At 38.0% G+C, this 19372-nt stretch overlaps 3 protein-coding genes across 3 annotated transcripts; all 3 read right to left on the reverse strand.

The window, feature by feature from the left end:
- Window positions 1-4178: 4178 nt before the first annotated feature.
- LOC140167652 (toll-like receptor 2 type-2) lies at window positions 4179-4652 on the reverse strand. The gene has a single exon (XM_072190949.1). The coding sequence runs from the start codon at window positions 4650-4652 to the stop codon at window positions 4179-4181; it is 474 nt and encodes a 157-aa protein (XP_072047050.1).
- Window positions 4653-13085: 8433 nt separating this feature from the next.
- LOC140167653 (toll-like receptor 2) lies at window positions 13086-14063 on the reverse strand. Its single transcript, XM_072190950.1, has one exon. It carries the CDS (start codon window positions 14061-14063, stop codon window positions 13086-13088), a length of 978 nt encoding a protein of 325 aa, XP_072047051.1.
- A 1661-nt stretch (window positions 14064-15724) lies between these two features.
- LOC140168335 (toll-like receptor 1) lies at window positions 15725-19166 on the reverse strand. The gene has a single exon (XM_072191705.1). It carries the CDS (start codon window positions 19054-19056, stop codon window positions 16831-16833), a length of 2226 nt encoding a protein of 741 aa, XP_072047806.1. The 5' UTR covers window positions 19057-19166; the 3' UTR covers window positions 15725-16830.
- Between the last annotated feature and the right edge of the window lie 206 nt (window positions 19167-19372).

Here is a 19372-nt window from a genome sequence, read left to right on the forward strand (position 1 = left end):
GCTATTCATGCTATTGAAGGTGGTTTTGAATTTAAGAAAAAACTAAGGAAGCAAAATAGTTGAAAATTCAGCAACTCAAGGCAAGTAGTTATTGATTTATTGATCAAATATTGGATTTCCCTCATTTTTGTCTGTAACTCCACAACTGTTGTCTATGCTGAAATAAAATTTCCAGTGCAGTAGTTGTAGTCCTTGCCCCTATAATATACATATCTTACTTGTCACCAACGCGCTTAATTTTTTGAGAAAAATGCAAAAATAGGCCCAAAATTGGGCAGGGGTGTAGTACCCCCTTAAAGCAACAATGTGCGGTTTCAATAAAGAATACCGTAGAAACCCGTCTATAAGGAATAGAAGCCACTGTGATGATAGCATATTTCACGCTAGCGCCCTCCACAATATTATATCATTATGGAATTTGAGCAAATCATTTACCGACACAAGCAGGTATACAATGTATTATTTTATCTTTATTTCGCATCTCACGAGCATAGCTCACTTGGCAAGGCATAAGACTTTGGTTCTTTAGATCGGAAGATGGTGAGTTCGAGCCTCATCACGGTCACACAAACTTTTATAAACAAAATATTGTTCAAACTTTTCATTTATATTTTCTTGCATTTTCTAAAGGCTCCTTTCGTGATCATTTTTTTTTTCATATTTAGTTTAATTTATTCTATTGTTTTTCTTTTATTGTTTCTTTTCTTTGTCTTTTTTTCTTGTTTAATTTTATTTTTTCTTTATTTTTCTTTGATTCATATAATATTGGCAGGATAAGGAGAGGAGGAACTAAAGACCCATTCAGTGATTTGCTCATCCGGACGATCGTAAAAATCATCAAAATTCACCTTTGTCATTGTCATAGATGTGGTAACATAGCCTGCTAGTGGTTCAGCAGAAAACCGTGTGACACATAATATACATTTGGCTACATTTTATTATACGATAAATACGAATTTATTAAACATGGTAACAAATATTCTCTAGCAGATCGGTTATACGATGGAACTGGTAGGCATAGGCCTATTATAAATTCGGGATATTAAATATCTTCCTGACGAGACAGATCTGCGCATGTGGTCAAAGACGATTCCTTACTAGCCACAGACCGTCCGCTGGAATTAGTTGAATCGCTATGGCTGTTGGTCGGACCTCTCATCTCTCCACATCGATTGTGACCTATCCCCGACATTGCCCTTATGAACTCACATCCTCCTGTTTTATTTCAATACGCTGGCGAAGTTACGTAATAATCGGATTAACTACCATAGCAATAGGTGAAAACAATTTTTGAATATACCGCGTTATACACTGATACGTTCAGGCGGTACCTCTTCATTGAACCATATCATGCTGCACCTGTAAGATCTTTGAAAAGACCAGTATTGTATTCAATCTATGATTGCAGACATACACAGTACAGGTGATGAGTGTAACCTGCTTGTAGCGCAGCGCGATATGTTCAAAATTGTTTTCACCTATTGCTATGGTAATTAATCCGATTAATTACGCAACTTCACCAGCGTATAATGGCCGAATAAATTCTGACCATCACTTGGCTTGTTGGATTCGTCTATACTACAATTCGCTGTCGAAGTGACGTAATAATCGCAATAACTACCATCAAGCAGATTGCACTAATCACCCGCGTATGTCACCAAACATAGATTGAATACCACTCTTTTCATAAATACTAATCTTACATGGCGAGTGATTAGCATTTCTTTGACAACTATGGTTTAATGCATAGGTGCCACGTGAACGATGAAGTGCAGGGCTATATATTCGAAATTGTATTCATCAATTGCTATGGTAGTTAATCCGATTAATTACGTCACATCGACAGCGAATAGCCTATACGCCGTAGAAGTGACGTAGTTAATCGGATTAATTACCATAGCAATAGATGAATACAATTTTGGCTATATCGCCCCGCACTACAACGTTCATACGGTACCGATGCATTGAACCATAGATGTCAAAGAAATGCTAATCACTTGCACCTGTAAGATTAATCTCTTTGAAAAGAGTGTTATTGTATTCAATCTATTATATGATTGAAGACAGGCGATGAGTGCAACCTGCTGCAGTGCAGCGCGGTATATTCAAAAATTGTATTCATCTATTGCTATGGTAGTTAATCCGATTATTACGTCACTTCTACGGCGTATAGTATGGGTTCAAGTGGAACAAAAAATAGTGTATGTCCATTGCTAGCTATGGTAATTAATCATGTTAGTGTTTACATCACTACTTCGGTGAAGACAAGAGAAGTGTGCCTTCTCTACCAACGCCTGTGATATAACAGGTGCAAGCGAAACAAAATTGAATGACCAGAATAGTTTCCTTTGTCAGATGAATTGATTGAAGTTTTTGAAGACACTCTATTCTTGATGGGACAATAGATTCAAATATGGAATAATTATTATTCCTCATCTATTTTTTTTTATTTAAAAACTGCAATTGTGGCAACAGAACAATATTTATTTTGATTTCATTTCAAGTAGAAACAAAATCGTGCTTAAGCCAAAAACGCACCCTACCTCAAGAATTGGGATGGCACAAAGGTGCAACATAGGTTTTTATTGCAAAGACGAGGACAGACAAGTAGTTACAACACATCTGTCTAACCGTGGGTTTCGCTATTATTTAGAATAAATGCTTTTACTAGTTTCTATAAAACCACAAAATTACTAAAAAAAACTATAAAAAAACTAAAAAAACTAAAAAAAAAAACGCACCTAAAATTAAAAGTAGAAAGGTAGATTTGAAGAAAGATAAAAAGAACATGTCAAAAGTTAAAATTAAACGAGAATGAAAAAACGGAACCGGTGCCCGGACCATGCTCTCTTCAGCATGTCTTCAGTTCCAAAGTCTGACGCTCTATCAATTGAGCTATACGATCCTGATATACGAAACAGTCGTTATTATGTCAATACAATTGATTGGTGTTACAACATACTTAGATGGAATGCATAGCCACCCAGTGCCAGTATATATTTGCTCAAACTCCAAATACAACAAGCAACCAATTTTATTGAGGGCGTTTCTTGGGTATATCCTTGTAGACGGGGTTTTACGGTATATTCTTATTTGTTTTCGACAAAATGTTACTTTTCATTGATCAATGTGATGTGATCAATGGTCCCTGTTAATTTCGCATAATTATGATACATGTGATAATCCAATTCTCTGCAGATATAAAAGTATTGGAATCTTATTAAAATCCAAAACCTCCGGCAACCAAAAACGCCCTCCCCGACTCGCCACCGAACGAAACACAAACACGCCCCACACACCCGACACAGAACAATGGTGGCTATTATGTCAAGTCACTTTCACCTCCTTTGTTTGAATAGAAAAACAAAACTTTCCTTTTTTATTTTATTATCTTTTTACTGAAACAATTTAACAATTGAAACAACAATCTAATAATGCAAACACGGTTTTGTTTACTGCTGCTTTAAAAAAAGAATGAAACAAAATTGATACAGTATTATATGCGTGGTTACACTTTTTTCATGGAAACTCATTCCCAATACTGTACAAAGTTCACTGTCACTGTCAATCATCTTGTTCAGTCATACATGTATGTAATCGCTACAGGGGATCGGGAGGCAGTGGCGGCGGAAGCATTAAAAAGGGGAACCGAGCGTATTTTGTGCTAGTTTGACTTGGATATTTGGAAAAGAAAATGTGTAAATTTTAAGAATTTAGCCACAAATGAAGGTGAAGTTTGGTATTTGATAATTTTGTTGACCTACTTTGGCCCAAAACACAGGCTAAAAAGGAGGATGCACATAACAATTATTGCTCAATGTTTCTTCCATTAGGATTTTTGGGAAGGGGTTTCCCCCAAGGAAACATTTAGAGGAACGTGTCCCCCGTCCCCTGCTTCCGTCGCCTATGAGTATCATAGTGAGGGGGGAGAAGCAATAATCATGCATTTAAAGCTATATTATAATATTTGCTGATGAGGACGCCCTCATTATTTTTCAAAATTCTTTTTTTACTCGATTGTTATGTACTTTAGTAAACTAACATACCCTGCAAAAATGAAGACGTTTAATTCTCATAGTCCAATTCTCATCGCTTTGAAAGAATTCTCATTCCTAGTTATCAGTGGTTATGCTGGTGCGTAGAAATGAATTAGAATGCTCCTTATAATTACGAATTTTTCAAAATATTTCAAATCTACGGTCAACTCCTGCTGGTTTACGTAGTTTCATCTTCAACTGATTCCAGAACAACTGTTGCCCAATGGGATCTTCAGGCCACTTCAACACTTCTTTATGACATAACAACTGGCGAAGCAACAGCGTCTTTTTACGATCAGGAATTTCTCCAATCTGTACAAGAATGATTACATCAACATTGTCCATTACCATTCTCATTCGTGCAAAATGTAGCTGATAATGACACCATCCATCATCCATGAAGTTTTCTGATAAAACTGCAATAGTTTTGCGGCTTTGTTTAATACCGTGACATATGGCATTGAGAATATAATGCCCTGCTGGAATGTCACCTCTTTCTTTAAGGCACAATCTGAAATCTTCCGGTCCATCTTCAATGTTTGGAATGAGTTGATCATTTATCCATGCTTCATTGTCTCTGTGGTAGGCAACATATGCATGATATCGACGTCTCATGATTGGTGCTTCCCGGGCATCAACATTATGCTCCTCCTCATCATTTATGATATCATCATCATTATCATTGTCTGCATATCTCTGATATCTTCTCTGATAAAATAAAATCCATAATTTGTAGTGTATGCTCCATCTATATTTATAAATGATAAATACTATTAAACAAATAAGAAGCAGACTTGAAATGCTCGGAACAATGTAGACTTCAAGATGCAGACTGCAGTCTAAACTAAATTCTGTGATACCAAGATTCTCTCTGATTGCCGGAGACTTGCACCTATAAGGATGCTGTGGGTCTATATACGTTTTCGTATCGGTCACTATCCAATCTTGTAAGGGTTTTATATCACATGTGCAAGAAAACAAGTTACCTTCGAACTCAACACGCTGTAAATTGTATGGGTGTTGCATCAGAAAGGCAGGTAAGGTAGTTAGTACATTGCTAGATACAATGAGTATTTGCAGCCCATAGAGACCTTTCAAGGAATTCAAATTGTCTATTTTATTATGACTGAGATCCAGGTACTTGAGGTTAACTAGTGAAGAAAAGTCATTTCTTTTGATAGTCTCAATGTTATTCCTTCCCAAATTTAGATATTGTAGACTATGGCTCTCAAGAAGAATGTTTTTAATTGAAGTTAATTTGCAGTTTGTTAATGATAGCTTTTCTAGGCGAGAAAAATTGTCCATATCTTCTCTAAAAATATCATTGACTCCTTCAGAGTCAGATATGGATAGTGATTTGAGATGTGACCAGTTACCCCAAAATGACATATATCCAGTGAATTTCAGTTTGCTGAAGGTTATTTTCTGAACTACAGGGGAAAAGGAACAGAATGTAAAAGGTAATAAAGAAGAATCAATTACAATACCAATAACGTGATCGGCTGAAATGTAAATAGATGTCTTCAGGGGCAAAATAATTCTGGTGCTCCGAAAGTCTATCTCAATACTATTTGAGGTGATATCAGACAAATGCACGTTCGTCAGATAATCAGCATTTCCAAAAAGCAATCGGTCGATGGGGTTACACGAGGACTCTATGGATTTCAATGCATAACAAGTTGTATCCACCCATAGTGGGTAGGAGAACATGAAAACTAATATGAGATACTGTATTAGGATCATATATTAAGTATCATGTGAGAGTATACTCTTGTACTCCAGAAGACAGGATCACATATTAAATATTTGACACCATAGAATATAAAAACTAGTAATTTGATAAGTTAAAATAAGATTTTTAACGGAATAAATCTAAATAATATGATCATGCAGTTTATTCCGTTAAATATTTACCCCATAATTTCCCTCATTCTTCAGGCCCTGCCCTCTATCGGGTGCTAATTTAAAGTTTAAGCTTGATTGCTATTGTTTCTTTGTAAGCCTGCGGCGCAACCTTGAACAATATTGTCTTTTGTAAAGCCTGCGGCGCAACCTTGAACAATATTGTCCTTGAGATAACCCCATAATTTCCCTCATTCTTCAGGCCCTGCCCTCTATCGGGTGCTAATTTAAAGTTTAAGCTTGATTGCTATTGTTTCTTTGTAAGCCTGCGGCGCAACCTTGAACAATATTGTCTCTTTGTAAGCCTGCGGCGCAACCTTGAACAATATTGTCCTTGAGATAACGCCCGTAGCCACCCCAGCCAGCCCCATACCTCATTTCAATTTTTAACATACCCATATCCTGCTTTTTATATTCCATAGTGTCGCACATTTAATATGTGATCCTGTCTTCTGGAGTACAAGAGTATACTCTCACATGATACTTAATATGTGATCATAATACAGTATCTCATATTAGTTTTCATGTTCTCCTACCCACTATGGGTGTTGTATCAGTATAGCAATCATTAAACAATAATATATCCAGTGTGTTATTATTGCTGAAATCTAAGTGCTCCAGCGAGTCGTCAAGCAATATGCCAGTGCTAGAGAAGGATATTCTCTGAGACCAATTTCAACAAGACTCAGTGACTTAAGGTGTGATAAACCTTGAAAAGCATCTCGGGATAGATATGCGGACTTTGTACAAGAATCACATCTGTTGACTATACTCAGATTGGTCAGATATGGGAAAATTCTAAATGCATCATCCGTAATGACTAGATGAGAATCAGACAGTGCAATACATGTTTAAAGTTGTCAACAAAGAAACAGATGAGTTCAATGATTCAGCCATTACAGGTTGAAAGCCGCTTTTACTTCGTATGTGCAGGTTCAGAGTAGATAGCGAAGCTGGTAGCTTTGTGATCAGTTCTGACCATTTTGTTGCATTCCAATATTCAGTATAATCATCATGTCCTATATGAAATGATGCTTCTAACACCTTAAGACTAGTCATATTCTCTAGAGAACAAGTAACATAATCAAATCCATTGCCAATCATATTTAGTGTTGATACCATTCGGAGGCCGTCTATTGCTTTGCATGGAGTAGAGGATAGAGCGTTAATAGATATGTCTAAATATGTTAGATGGGTAAGATTAACAAACAACATGCCAGGAAAGCTTGATATCATGAAATTAAATGATAAATCTAAACATTCTAGACTTTGAAGATTTACAAACAATTTCTCTGGTAAACTTGTTACGCTCCAAGTGTAGAATAGATATAAATATTTCAGACTGGTAAGGTTTGCAAACAAATTCTCTGGTAAGTAAGTTATGTCCCAATTGAAGGAAAGGTCTAAATATTCCAGACGGATGAGATTGGCAAACAATGTCTCTGGTAAATCTATGTTATTGGCGGATAAATCTAAATATTCCAGACTGATGAGGTCTTTGAACAGATCAGCTGGTAGTGATATACTTCCAGTAGTTGCACACCACGATACATTCAAGTGAGTCAGATTAGTCAAACCTTGGAATGAAGAACCATTGAATATTTTTATTGGATTTCCAGATATATTAAGGTCTTTCAAGTCATGTAATCCACTAAATACTGATGATCGTAGAATCGACAAACCGCTGTCAGCAATGTCTAGTTTTTGCAATGATGTAGTGAGAAATGGACTTCCATGCAATGTTAGTTGATTTTGATTGCTTAGATCTAGAGTTTCAAGACTGCGAAGTCTTTTAAATGTATCATTGCTGATATTGCGTATATCGTTGTGACTCAAATCCAATTCCTTGAGTGAGGTGAGATGACTGAAACTCACCTCATTAAGTTGATTAGAACTCAAATCTAAAGTCCGAAGTGAAGTTAGATGGATGAAACTCTTACCATTGACAGTTTCAAGTTTATTATAACTCAAATCTAAACTCTGAAGCGAATTTAAATGGATGAAACTCTTCCCATTATCAGTTTCAAGTTGATTATAACTCAAATTTAAACTATTGACATTGAGATATTTTAGTTGCGGAATGTCTGTAAGATTCCTATTGCTACAGTCTAACTCAGTGCTGTTGTATACCTTACATGGTAAGCCCTTTGAGTAGGCGAAGTTACTGGATGATGTTGCCACAACGAAAACAAGTAATACCGTCAAGTTCAAGAAGGACGTCATAGTTGACTCATTTACCATGTTTGCTCTCAGCAAATAAAAAATCAAAAGTAAAAAGTAAAAAGTATGACTTGTCTCTTTACATAGCTTTGTTCAAATGAATTTACCACGATATTATTAGTAGCTATTAGTGATGATCGGTGGACACTATAAACCAACAAATGCACAATAAATAGAAAGTGTTCAAACTGTGTAGGAATGGAAAGCAACTTTGAATGAAACAAAATTTAAGTCGAAAGTAATGCGTTTGGTGAGATTGGCAAGAAAGTTAATATCTGTATAAGTTCACCGTCAATCATTGTGTTATGGCATATCGTACATAATGTATATTAAGGAACTTTAAGGTAGAAACACCTAGGTTTCATTATCATTGAGGTATAGGGCTTTTTATTTGTTCGGAGAAGAGCAGGTAGGAAAACTAACTTTCTACATGTTCATACTACATACTCTGAAAATTTTAGAAAATTAGCACGGGTCAGTTTTTTTTAATCACATTTTTGTTCCTAAAATGGGGGTTATAGCGCCCTCAACGGGCACTCTCTCCATAGGGCTACATGTAAAGACCAGTTATAGAAAAATGGCCCTAAAATATAATTGACTCGTTTAATTTTCCTCAAATTTTGCATATGATGTAGATTTAACATCGGCAATGTAATGCAAGTTGTGTCGTTGCTGCTCTTCTAAATTCATTTTTAAAATGTCGCGCCCCAGACCAAGGTGCTACATTTCGTCATTATCATAAAATAATTGCCTAGGTCATCTTTACTAGCTACACCACTTAGAGTGAGCATTGTGATAAATAGGCAATTTAACCACAGGTGTCTCTCATAACGAAGAGCTGTTTTAGGCCAAAATCGGTCAATTACTGCTTTTGAGAAAAATGAAACAAATTAACTGCCGAAATTACTTGTCTGACTTTATTCTAATGACTATAACTACATCACTTATTACGTAATCTTACCACTGATGTCTTTCATGCTGATGAGCTGATTTAAAAAAAATAGTTAATGGGTTGAGACAGACGGTGGATTCAATCATTCACACGCAATGAGATTTTGGCGCAATGCCCTTCCCTGCGGGGCAATTGTCAACATTCAGTGCAAGCAGATTGATGTGTCAAATCACTCGAGCATCAACATTAACCTATTTCATACACGAAAAAGAATTTCTGCAAATAACAAACAAAATACTAAAAATGTCAGGAAACTTGACCAATATAAATGCACCACCTTCAAGAAAAATGAATCAATCATGCAGACGAGTAGGCCTATGCACAGCGCATCCCGCATAGTACACGAAACTGCGCGAGTGTGCAATTATACAATATTTATGCACTCCGCGTATTCAGCATCGATTCTGCGCCCCTCCAAGAGATGAAAGTCAAAATTTTCGCTCGCTCCTCGCGCAATTGTTTCAAAAATGGGGGGGCATTATGTATCCTTAGCCCCTGAGCTACGCCACTGCCCGCGTCTAAGATATTCTTGGGTGGGGTGGGGGTAGGGGCGCCAATTTTGTTTCTTGCTCCGGGCGCTACCAACCCTAGTTACGCCACTGCCTGTCGTTCCCCTTCAATTAAAAAAAAGGCCAGCAGGAGTCATGGAATCCACATGAAAGAGAGCGGTAAAGGAGACGATCCTGTATAAACAGTGATCGGATTGCCCATCTCTCTTTCATTGGCGATTGGGCCAGACTCCTCCATGTAATATTGCTATATGGGGATCGCTTCACCTCCTCCCCTCCACAGCGAGACTAATACCTTCCCAGCATTTAAGAATGCCGGTACCCATTTATACACCTGGGTGGAGTGGAGTAATCGAGATAAAGTGCCTTACTCAAGGGCACAACATGATGGCGTCGCCGATACTCGAACCCGCAACCTTCAGATTATGAGTCGGAGTCCGTTCCGCTCGGCCACCGTGCTCCCGCTCTCTTACCATAGACCAAGGGTGAGTATGAAGCTGCTGGTTTTTTTTAGAGAATACACGATATGAATTTTAGGTTTTTATCGGGTAATATAGGATAAGCGGAGGAGCCCGCTATTACCAAGAAATGCGGTCCAGCTGTCACACGCATGAGACACTCTTCGCCGTCTGACGTCACAGCATCATCAATCAGATGCCTGATGAAGACCGATGGTTTCGGACGCAAATTTTAGTGCCAGTATTAGATTTAATTTACAAAATAATAAAATCACATTATATTCACACTGTACTCGCAACTGTGATTTGCTGGTTGTTGAGAACTCAGAGGCGGACTCAGGATTTCGAAAGAGGTAACCACTCGAAAAATGTTCGGATTGCATTTGCCCGCCAAACATACTCATCTCATCGCCCACCCTCTTCGTAGTAGATACTGGTAGATAACCTGCTTATCCTATTACCCGATAGGGGATAGTAAAACTTAAAATTCATATCGTTTATTCTCTAAAAAACAGCAGCTTCATACTCTCCCTTGGACTATGGTAAATACATTGTAATGGTAATACATCTGACACATTTCTGCAGCTAGTCACGTACTTTGATATAAAAACATGGGACACTTATTAAAATCCAAAACCTCCGGCATCAAGAACCAGCTTCCCCACTCCACCACCCCCCACACACACACAACCCCCAAAACAATAGGGCTAATATGCCTAGTTACTTTCACTTAATCCATTGTTTGAGTAGAATAACATAACTTTCCTCTATTTATTTAAAAAAAAAAAAAACAATGTTAAAGTAAATATAAAATGATCAGCGCTGCTTTAAAAATGGAATGAACGAAAAGTGATACAGAATGTATTTGAAAATGAAACAAATCTGATACAGAAAGTACTATATGTTTGGTTACACTTTTTCCCCAGGAAATTCGTTCTCAATACTGTACAAAGTTCACTGTCACTGTCAATCATCTTGTTCAGTCCTACATCATGTACATATATACGTCAACACTTCCTTGTAACATAACAACTGACGAAGCAACCGCGTCTTTTTACGATCAAATATTTTTCCAAACATGTATTGCACGTCTGATTCTCACCTTTTTGGCCCAAAACACGGGTTTCTTTTTTCAGGCTAAAAGGAGGATGCGGGGAAGATGCACAGGGCAATGTATTGCTTAATTTTTCTTCTATTAGGGCCTAGGATTTTAAACAGGGGCGTCCCCAAGGAAAAATTAAGAGAGGCACGTGTCCCCCGTCACCTGCTTCCGCCACCTATCATCTTATGAGAAAAAACGCAATAGGGTGAGACAGTGCTTCCGCCACCTATCATCATATGAGAAAAAACGCAATAGGGTGAGACAGTGCTTCCGCCACCTATCATCATATGAGAAAAAACGCAATAGGGTGAGACAGTGCTTCCGCCACCTATCATCATATGAGAAAAAAAAACGCAATAGGGTGAGACAGTGCTTCCGCCACCTATCATCATATGAGAAAAAAACGCAATAGGGTGAGACAGTGCTTCCGCCACCTATCATCATATGAGAAAAAACGCAATAGGGTGAGACAGTGCTTCCGCCACCTATCATCATATGAGAAAAAACGCAATAGGGTGAGACAGTGCTTCCGCCACCTATCATCATATGAGAAAAAAACGCAATAGGGTGAGACAGTGCTTCCGCCACCTATCATCATATGAGAAAAAAAAAACGCAATAGGGTGAGACAGTGCTTCCGCCACCTATCATCATATGAGAAAAAACGCAATAGGGTGAGACAGTGCTTCCGCCACCTATCATCATATGAGAAAAAACGCAATAGGGTGAGACAGTGCTTCCGCCACCTATCATCATATGAGAAAAAACGCAATAGGGTGAGACAGTGCTTCCGCCACCTATCATCATATGAGAAAAAAAACGCAATAGGGTGAGACAGTGGATATATCTTTGTAGGGCAAACTGATTTGTGGCACACAGTTGAGTCAGTTTCTATTACTATATAAAGGGCGTAAAGTGGGAACTGGAAGGGGTAGGTGTGGCAGTGTCATCGCCCTGATATTTTCATGGCAGAAAATGCCATGGAAGGTTGAATCCACAGCCACGCATGGCCATTGTGTTCCCACCTGTTTAATAGTTTTTAAATGCACAGTGGGCTGAAGGACATCCGACTAAGGCTAATGACATTAGTCTGTGACTGACCTCTGTACGGTCAGCGAGCATACATACGCCATTGTTATCTGCTTTAGACTGCCTCTACGATAGTCTCCTACACAGCCAGTTTGTGTCAGTCGGTCTGACACTCGTCGATCCTGTATGTTCGTGATAGCCACATACAGTCTGGCCCGAGACTACCTCCACGAGGGTCTACGCTGCGCTATTTAAAATCTGAATTTTGGTCACTTTTTCAGCTCAAGACGCACGCTAGTTTCTCAAAACGCTAACTAACGACGATAATATCTGTTGAACATATATGTTCAAGTGTAAGGAACCAGGTCTGGTTTCTTTAAACGAAATCATTTACGGGAGATATTCATCATTTTCTACACCGGTATCCAAAGATTTATCGTCTGAATATCAATCGTGCATAGCACATTTACGTGTATCGATCCCGTGTATTCATTTCAGTGTCTCTGGTTGTATAATGTAATTATTAACCGGGCGATGTCGGTGTGTGTGGTACTATTCTGGAATCCAAGTAAAGGTTCCTTCTGTAGTGCTCTCATACAGTCATGATTAAGTTTGTAGTGAATGTGACTGGTGACTTTCTTTTGCCAAGAATAAGCTACTTTTAGAAAAGGTCGCACAACATATGTTTTTATTATGTATACTGCAGTTAATAGATACTTGTCGCGTAAAAAAGGTAGATTATATGTTGCTTTCGTAGATTTTGGACTGCAACGACAGATAAATATTCTCGCTTTATCTCGAAAACAATAGATACAGAGAAAACAATAATATAATTCTCTGCGTGCAATAGGAATAAACTAGTATTCTCACAAAATGTTCACAAAATTTCAAATCTATGATGATCAACTACTACTGGTTTACGTAGTTTCATCTTCAACTGGTTCCAGAACAATTCTTGTCCAATGGGATCTTCAGGCCAATTCAAAACCTCCTTGTAACATAACAACTGACGAAGCAACAGCGTCTTTTTACGATCAGGAATTTCTCCAATCTGTACAAGAATAAGTACATCAGCATTGTCCATTACCATTCTCATTCGTGCAAAATGTAGCTGATAATGACACCATCCATCATCCATGAAATTTTCGGATAAAACTGCAATCGTTTTGCGGCTTTGCTTAATGCCGTGACATATTGCATTGAGAATATAATGCCCTGCTGGAATGTCACCTCTTTCTTTAAGGCACAATCGGAATTGTTCAGGTCCATCTTCAATGTTAGGAATGAGTTGATCATTTATCCATGCTTCATTGTCTTTGTGGTAGGCAACATAAGCGTGATATCGGCGTCTCATGATTGGTGCTTCCCGAATATCAACATTATCCTCCTCATCACTATTCATGATATCGTCATCATCATCATTGTCTACATATCCCTGGTATCTTCTTTGATAATACAAAACCCAGAATTTGTAATGTATACGCCATCGATATTTATAAATGATAGCAACTATTAAACAAATTACAAGCAGACCTGACAAGCTAGTGGGAATATAGAATTCAAGATGCAAACTGCAGTCTAAACTGAAGTCTGTGATGCAAAATTTCTTTCTGCTTGCAGGAAACATGCACACGTATGGAGGTTGTGGATCTATGTATGTGGTTGTATCTGTCTGTATCCAATCTTGCAGCGGTTTTATATCACATGTGCAAGAAAACAAATTGTCTCCCAATTCAAGATGCTCCAAGTTGTGTGGCCTTTTCAACAAGAAGGCAGGTAGAGTAGCCAATACATTGCTATATACAATGAGCGTTTGTAGCCCATTAAGACCTTTCAATGCACTCAAACTGCCCATTTTGTTTCCAGCCAAATTCAGGTAGGTGAGGTTTGACAAGTGATGAAATTGATTTTCAGGTAAGAATTCTATTGCATTGTGACTGAGATCCAAATATTTTAGATTTACTAACAAAGAAAAGTTGTTTCCACTAATGGTTTTAATATCATTACCGCTGAGATTTAAATATTGTAGACTATGGCTCTCCAGAAGAAATTGGTCAATTGATGTTTATTCTCTAAAAAACAGCAGCTTCATACTCTCCCTTGGACTATGGTAAATACATTGTAATGGTAATACATCTGACACATTTCTGCAGCTAGTCACGTACTTTGATATAAAAACATGGGACACTTATTAAAATCCAAAACCTCCGGCATCAAGAACCAGCTTCCCCCACTCCACCACCCCCCACACACACAAACCCCACAAAACAATAGGGCTAATATGCCTAGTTACTTTCACTTAATCCATTGTTTGAGTAGAATAACATAACTTTCCTCTATTTATTTAAAAAAAAAAAATAACAATGTTAAAGTAAATATAAAATGATCAGCGCTGCTTTAAAAATGGAATGAACGAAAAGTAATACAGAACGTATGTGAAATGGAAACAAATCTGATACAGAAAGAACTATATGTTTGGTTACACTTTTCCCCAGGAAATTCGTTCTCAATACTGTACAAAGTTCACTGTCACTGTCAATCATCTTGTTCAGTCCTACATCATGTACATATATACGTCAACACTTCCTTGTAACATAACAACTGACGAAGCAACCGCGTCTTTTTACGATCAAATATTTTTCCAAACATGTATTGCACGTCTGATTCTCACCTTTTTGGCCCAAAACACGGGTTTCTTTTTTCAGGCTAAAAGGAGGATGCGGGGAAGATGCACAGGGCAATGTATTGCTTAATTTTTCTTCTATTAGGGCCTAGGATTTTAAACAGGGGCGTCCCCAAGGAAAAATTAAGAGAGGCACGTGTCCCCCGTCACCTGCTTCCGCCACCTATCATCTTATGAGAAAAAACGCAATAGGGTGAGACAGTGCTTCCGCCACCTATCATCATATGAGAAAAAACGCAATAGGGTGAGACAGTGCTTCCGCCACCTATCATCATATGAGAAAAAACGCAATAGGGTGAGACAGTGCATCTGCCACCTATCATCATATGAGAAAAAGCGCAATAGGGTGAGACAGTGCTTCCGCCACCTATCATCATATGAGAAAAAACGCAATAGGGTGAGACAGTGCTTCCGCCACCTATCATCATATGAGAAAAAACGCAATAGGGTGAGACAGTGCTTCCGCCACCTATCATCATATGAGAAAAAACGCAATAGGGTGAGACAGTGCTTCCGCCACCTATCATCATATGAGAAAAAAACGCAATAGGGTGAGACAGTGCTTCCGCCACCTATCATCATATGAGAAAAAACGCAATAGGGTGAGACAGTGCTTCCGCCACCTATCATCATATGAGAAAAAAAAACGCAATAGGGTGAGACAGTGCTTCCGCCACCTATCATCATATGAGAAAAAACGCAATAGGGTGAGACAGTGCTTCCGCCACCTATCATCATATGAGAAAAAACGCAATAGGGTGAGACAGTGCTTCCGCCACCTATCATCATATGAGAAAAAACGCAATAGGGTGAGACAGTGCTTCCGCCACCTATCATCATATGAGAAAAAACGCAATAGGGTGAGACAGTGGATATATCTTTGTAGGGCAAACTGATTTGTGGCACACAGTTGGAGTCAGTTTCTATTACTATATAAAGGGCGTAAAGTGGGAACTGGAAGGGGGTAGGTGTGGCAGTGTCATCGCCCCGATATTTTCATGGCAGAAAATGCCATGGAAGGTTGAATCCACAGCCACGCATGGCCATTGTGTTCCCACCTGTTTAATAGTTTTTAAATGCACAGTGGGCTGAAGGACATCCGACTAAGGCTAATGACATTAGTCTGTGACTGACCTCTGTACGGTCAGCGAGCATACATACGCCATTGTTATCTGCTTTAGACTGCCTCTACGATAGTCTCCTACACAGCCAGTTTGTGTCAGTCGGTCTGACACTCGTCGATCCTGTATGTTCGTGATAGCCACATACAGTCTGGCCCGAGACTACCTCCACGAGGGTCTACGCTGCGCTATTTAAAATCTGAATTTTGGTCACTTTTTCAGCTCAAGACGCACGCTAGTTTCTCAAAACGCTAACTAACGACGATAATATCTGTTGAACATATATGTTCAAGTGTAAGGAACCAGATCTGGTTTCTTTAAACGAAATCATTTACGGGAGATATTCATCATTTTCTACACCGGTATCCAAAGATTTATCGTCTGAATATCAATCGTGCATAGCACATTTACGTGTATCGATCCCGTGTATTCATTTCAGTGTCTCTGGTTGTATAATGTAATTATTAACCGGGCGATGTCGGTGTGTGTGGTACTATTCTGGAATCCAAGTAAAGGTTCCTTCTGTAGTGCTCTCATACAGTCATGATTAAGTTTGTAGTGAATGTGACTGGTGACTTTCTTTTGCCAAGAATAAGCTACTTTTAGAAAAGGTCGCACAACATATGTTTTTATTATGTATACTGCAGTTAATAGATACTTGTCGCGTAAAAAAGGTAGATTATATGTTGCTTTCGTAGATTTTGGACTGCAACGACAGATAAATATTCTCGCTTTATCTCGAAAACAATAGATACAGAGAAAACAATAATATAATTCTCTGCGTGCAATAGGAATAAACTAGTATTCTCACAAAATGTTCACAAAATTTCAAATCTATGATCAACTACTACTGGTTTACGTAGTTTCATCTTCAACTGGTTCCAGAACAATTCTTGTCCAATGGGATCTTCAGGCCAATTCAAAACCTCCTTGTAACATAACAACTGACGAAGCAACAGCGTCTTTTTACGATCAGGAATTTCTCCAATCTGTACAAGAATAAGTACATCAGCATTGTCCATTACCATTCTCATTCGTGCAAAATGTAGCTGATAATGACACCATCCATCATCCATGAAATTTTCGGATAAAACTGCAATCGTTTTGCGGCTTTGCTTAATGCCGTGACATATTGCATTGAGAATATAATGCCCTGCTGGAATGTCACCTCTTTCTTTAAGGCACAATCGGAATTGTTCAGGTCCATCTTCAATGTTAGGAATGAGTTGATCATTTATCCATGCTTCATTGTCTTTGTGGTAGGCAACATAAGCGTGATATCGGCGTCTCATGATTGGTGCTTCCCGAATATCAACATTATCCTCCTCATCACTATTCATGATATCGTCATCATCATCATTGTCTACATATCCCTGGTATCTTCTTTGATAATACAAAACCCAGAATTTGTAATGTATACGCCATCGATATTTATAAATGATAGCAACTATTAAACAAATTACAAGCAGACCTGACAAGCTAGTGGGAATATAGAATTCAAGATGCAAACTGCAGTCTAAACTGAAGTCTGTGATGCAAAATTTCTTTCTGCTTGCAGGAAACATGCACACGTATGGAGGTTGTGGATCTATGTATGTGGTTGTATCTGTCTGTATCCAATCTTGTAGCGGTTTTATATCACATGTGCAAGAAAACAAATTGTCTCCCAATTCAAGATGCTCCAAGTTGTGTGGCCTTTTCAACAAGAAGGCAGGTAGAGTAGCCAATACATTGCTATATACAATGAGCGTTTGTAGCCCATTAAGACCTTTCAATGCACTCAAACTGCCCATTTTGTTTCCAGCCAAATTCAGGTAGGTGAGGTTTGACAAGTGATGAAATTGATTTTCAGGTAAGAATTCTATTGCATTGTGACTGAGATCCAAATATTTTAGATTTACTAACAAAGAAAAGTTGTTTCCATTAATGGTTTTAATATCATCACCGCTGAGATTGAAATATTGTAGACTATGGCTCTCCAGAAGAAATTGGTCAATTGATGACAATTTACAGTTTGTTAATGTTAGCTGTTCTAGGTGAGGAAACTTGTCCATATCTTCCCTAAAAATAAACTTAACTCCTTCTGAGTTAGATATGGAAATTGACTTGAGATGTGCCAGTGAACAGTTACTGAATACAAATGGCACCGATTCACTGAATTTAAGTTTACTGAAAGTAATTTTCTCAAGTGTAAGGAATGAAGCACATAATGGCAACGATAGCCAATAGTAAACGTTAGCAATATCTACAGCTGAAATATGGATAGATTTGAGGGCCAAATTGTAGGCGTTTATGTATATATAAAACGCATCTATGTTAATATTATTCAAATGCACATTAATCAGATTTGGAAATATTCCAAGGTCCAAAAGTGTAATTGGGTTGCCTGAAGCATCCAGTGACTTCAATCCTGAACCACTATACCGCCTATCATGTGAAATTTTCGATATGTTATTATTGCTTATATTCAAGTATTCCAGTGAGTCTACAATCTCTCCGAGAGCATAAGAAGGCCATTCATTTAGACCAATACCACTGAGATCCAATGACTTCAGGTGCGATAAGCCTCGAAAGGTATATTGGGATAATTGTGTGGACTTTTTCTTACCACTGCATTTGTTAATTATACTCAAATTTTGCAAGTATGTAAAAATACTCAATGCATCATTCTCAACTGCTATATAAAAATCAGAAATGCAATACACGTATGAAATTGTCAAAAATGTCACAGATGATTTCAATGATCCAACCATCACAGGTTGAAATACATTCATGCCACTTATGTGCAGGTTCAGAGTAGATATTGAAGCTGGTAGCTTTGTGATTAGTTCTGACCATTTGGTCCCATTCCAATATTCAGTATAATCACCGTATCTTATCTCAAATGATGCTTGCAACTCCTTAAGACTAGTCAAATTTGCGATAGAACAAGTGACATATTCAAATTTATTGTATGTTATATATAGTATTGATACCATTCGGAGGCCCTTTAGTGCTTTACATGGAGTAGATGATAGCGAATTATAGGAAATATCTAAATACATTAGATGTGTCAGATTCTCAAACAATTTCTCTGGTAAGCTTGATATGAAATTCCATGATAGATCTAAAACTTCTAGACTGGTGAGATTCACAAATAATGTCTCTGGTAAACTTGATACCTGAGTTAAATGACTAGGCTGGTGAGATTCTCAAACCATTTCGGTGGTAATAAGTTTGCTATACCATTGTGAAATAAATTTAAATATTCTAGACTGATGAGATTCGCAAATAATGTCTCTGGTAAACTTGATACCAGAAGACTGGCATATAGATCTAAATATTCCAGACTGATAAGGTCTTTAAACGGAGTAACCGATA

This window comes from Amphiura filiformis, chromosome 13 (assembly GCF_039555335.1).
Source record: "Amphiura filiformis chromosome 13, Afil_fr2py, whole genome shotgun sequence".
In the NCBI taxonomy this organism is placed as follows: domain Eukaryota; kingdom Metazoa; phylum Echinodermata; class Ophiuroidea; order Amphilepidida; family Amphiuridae; genus Amphiura; species Amphiura filiformis.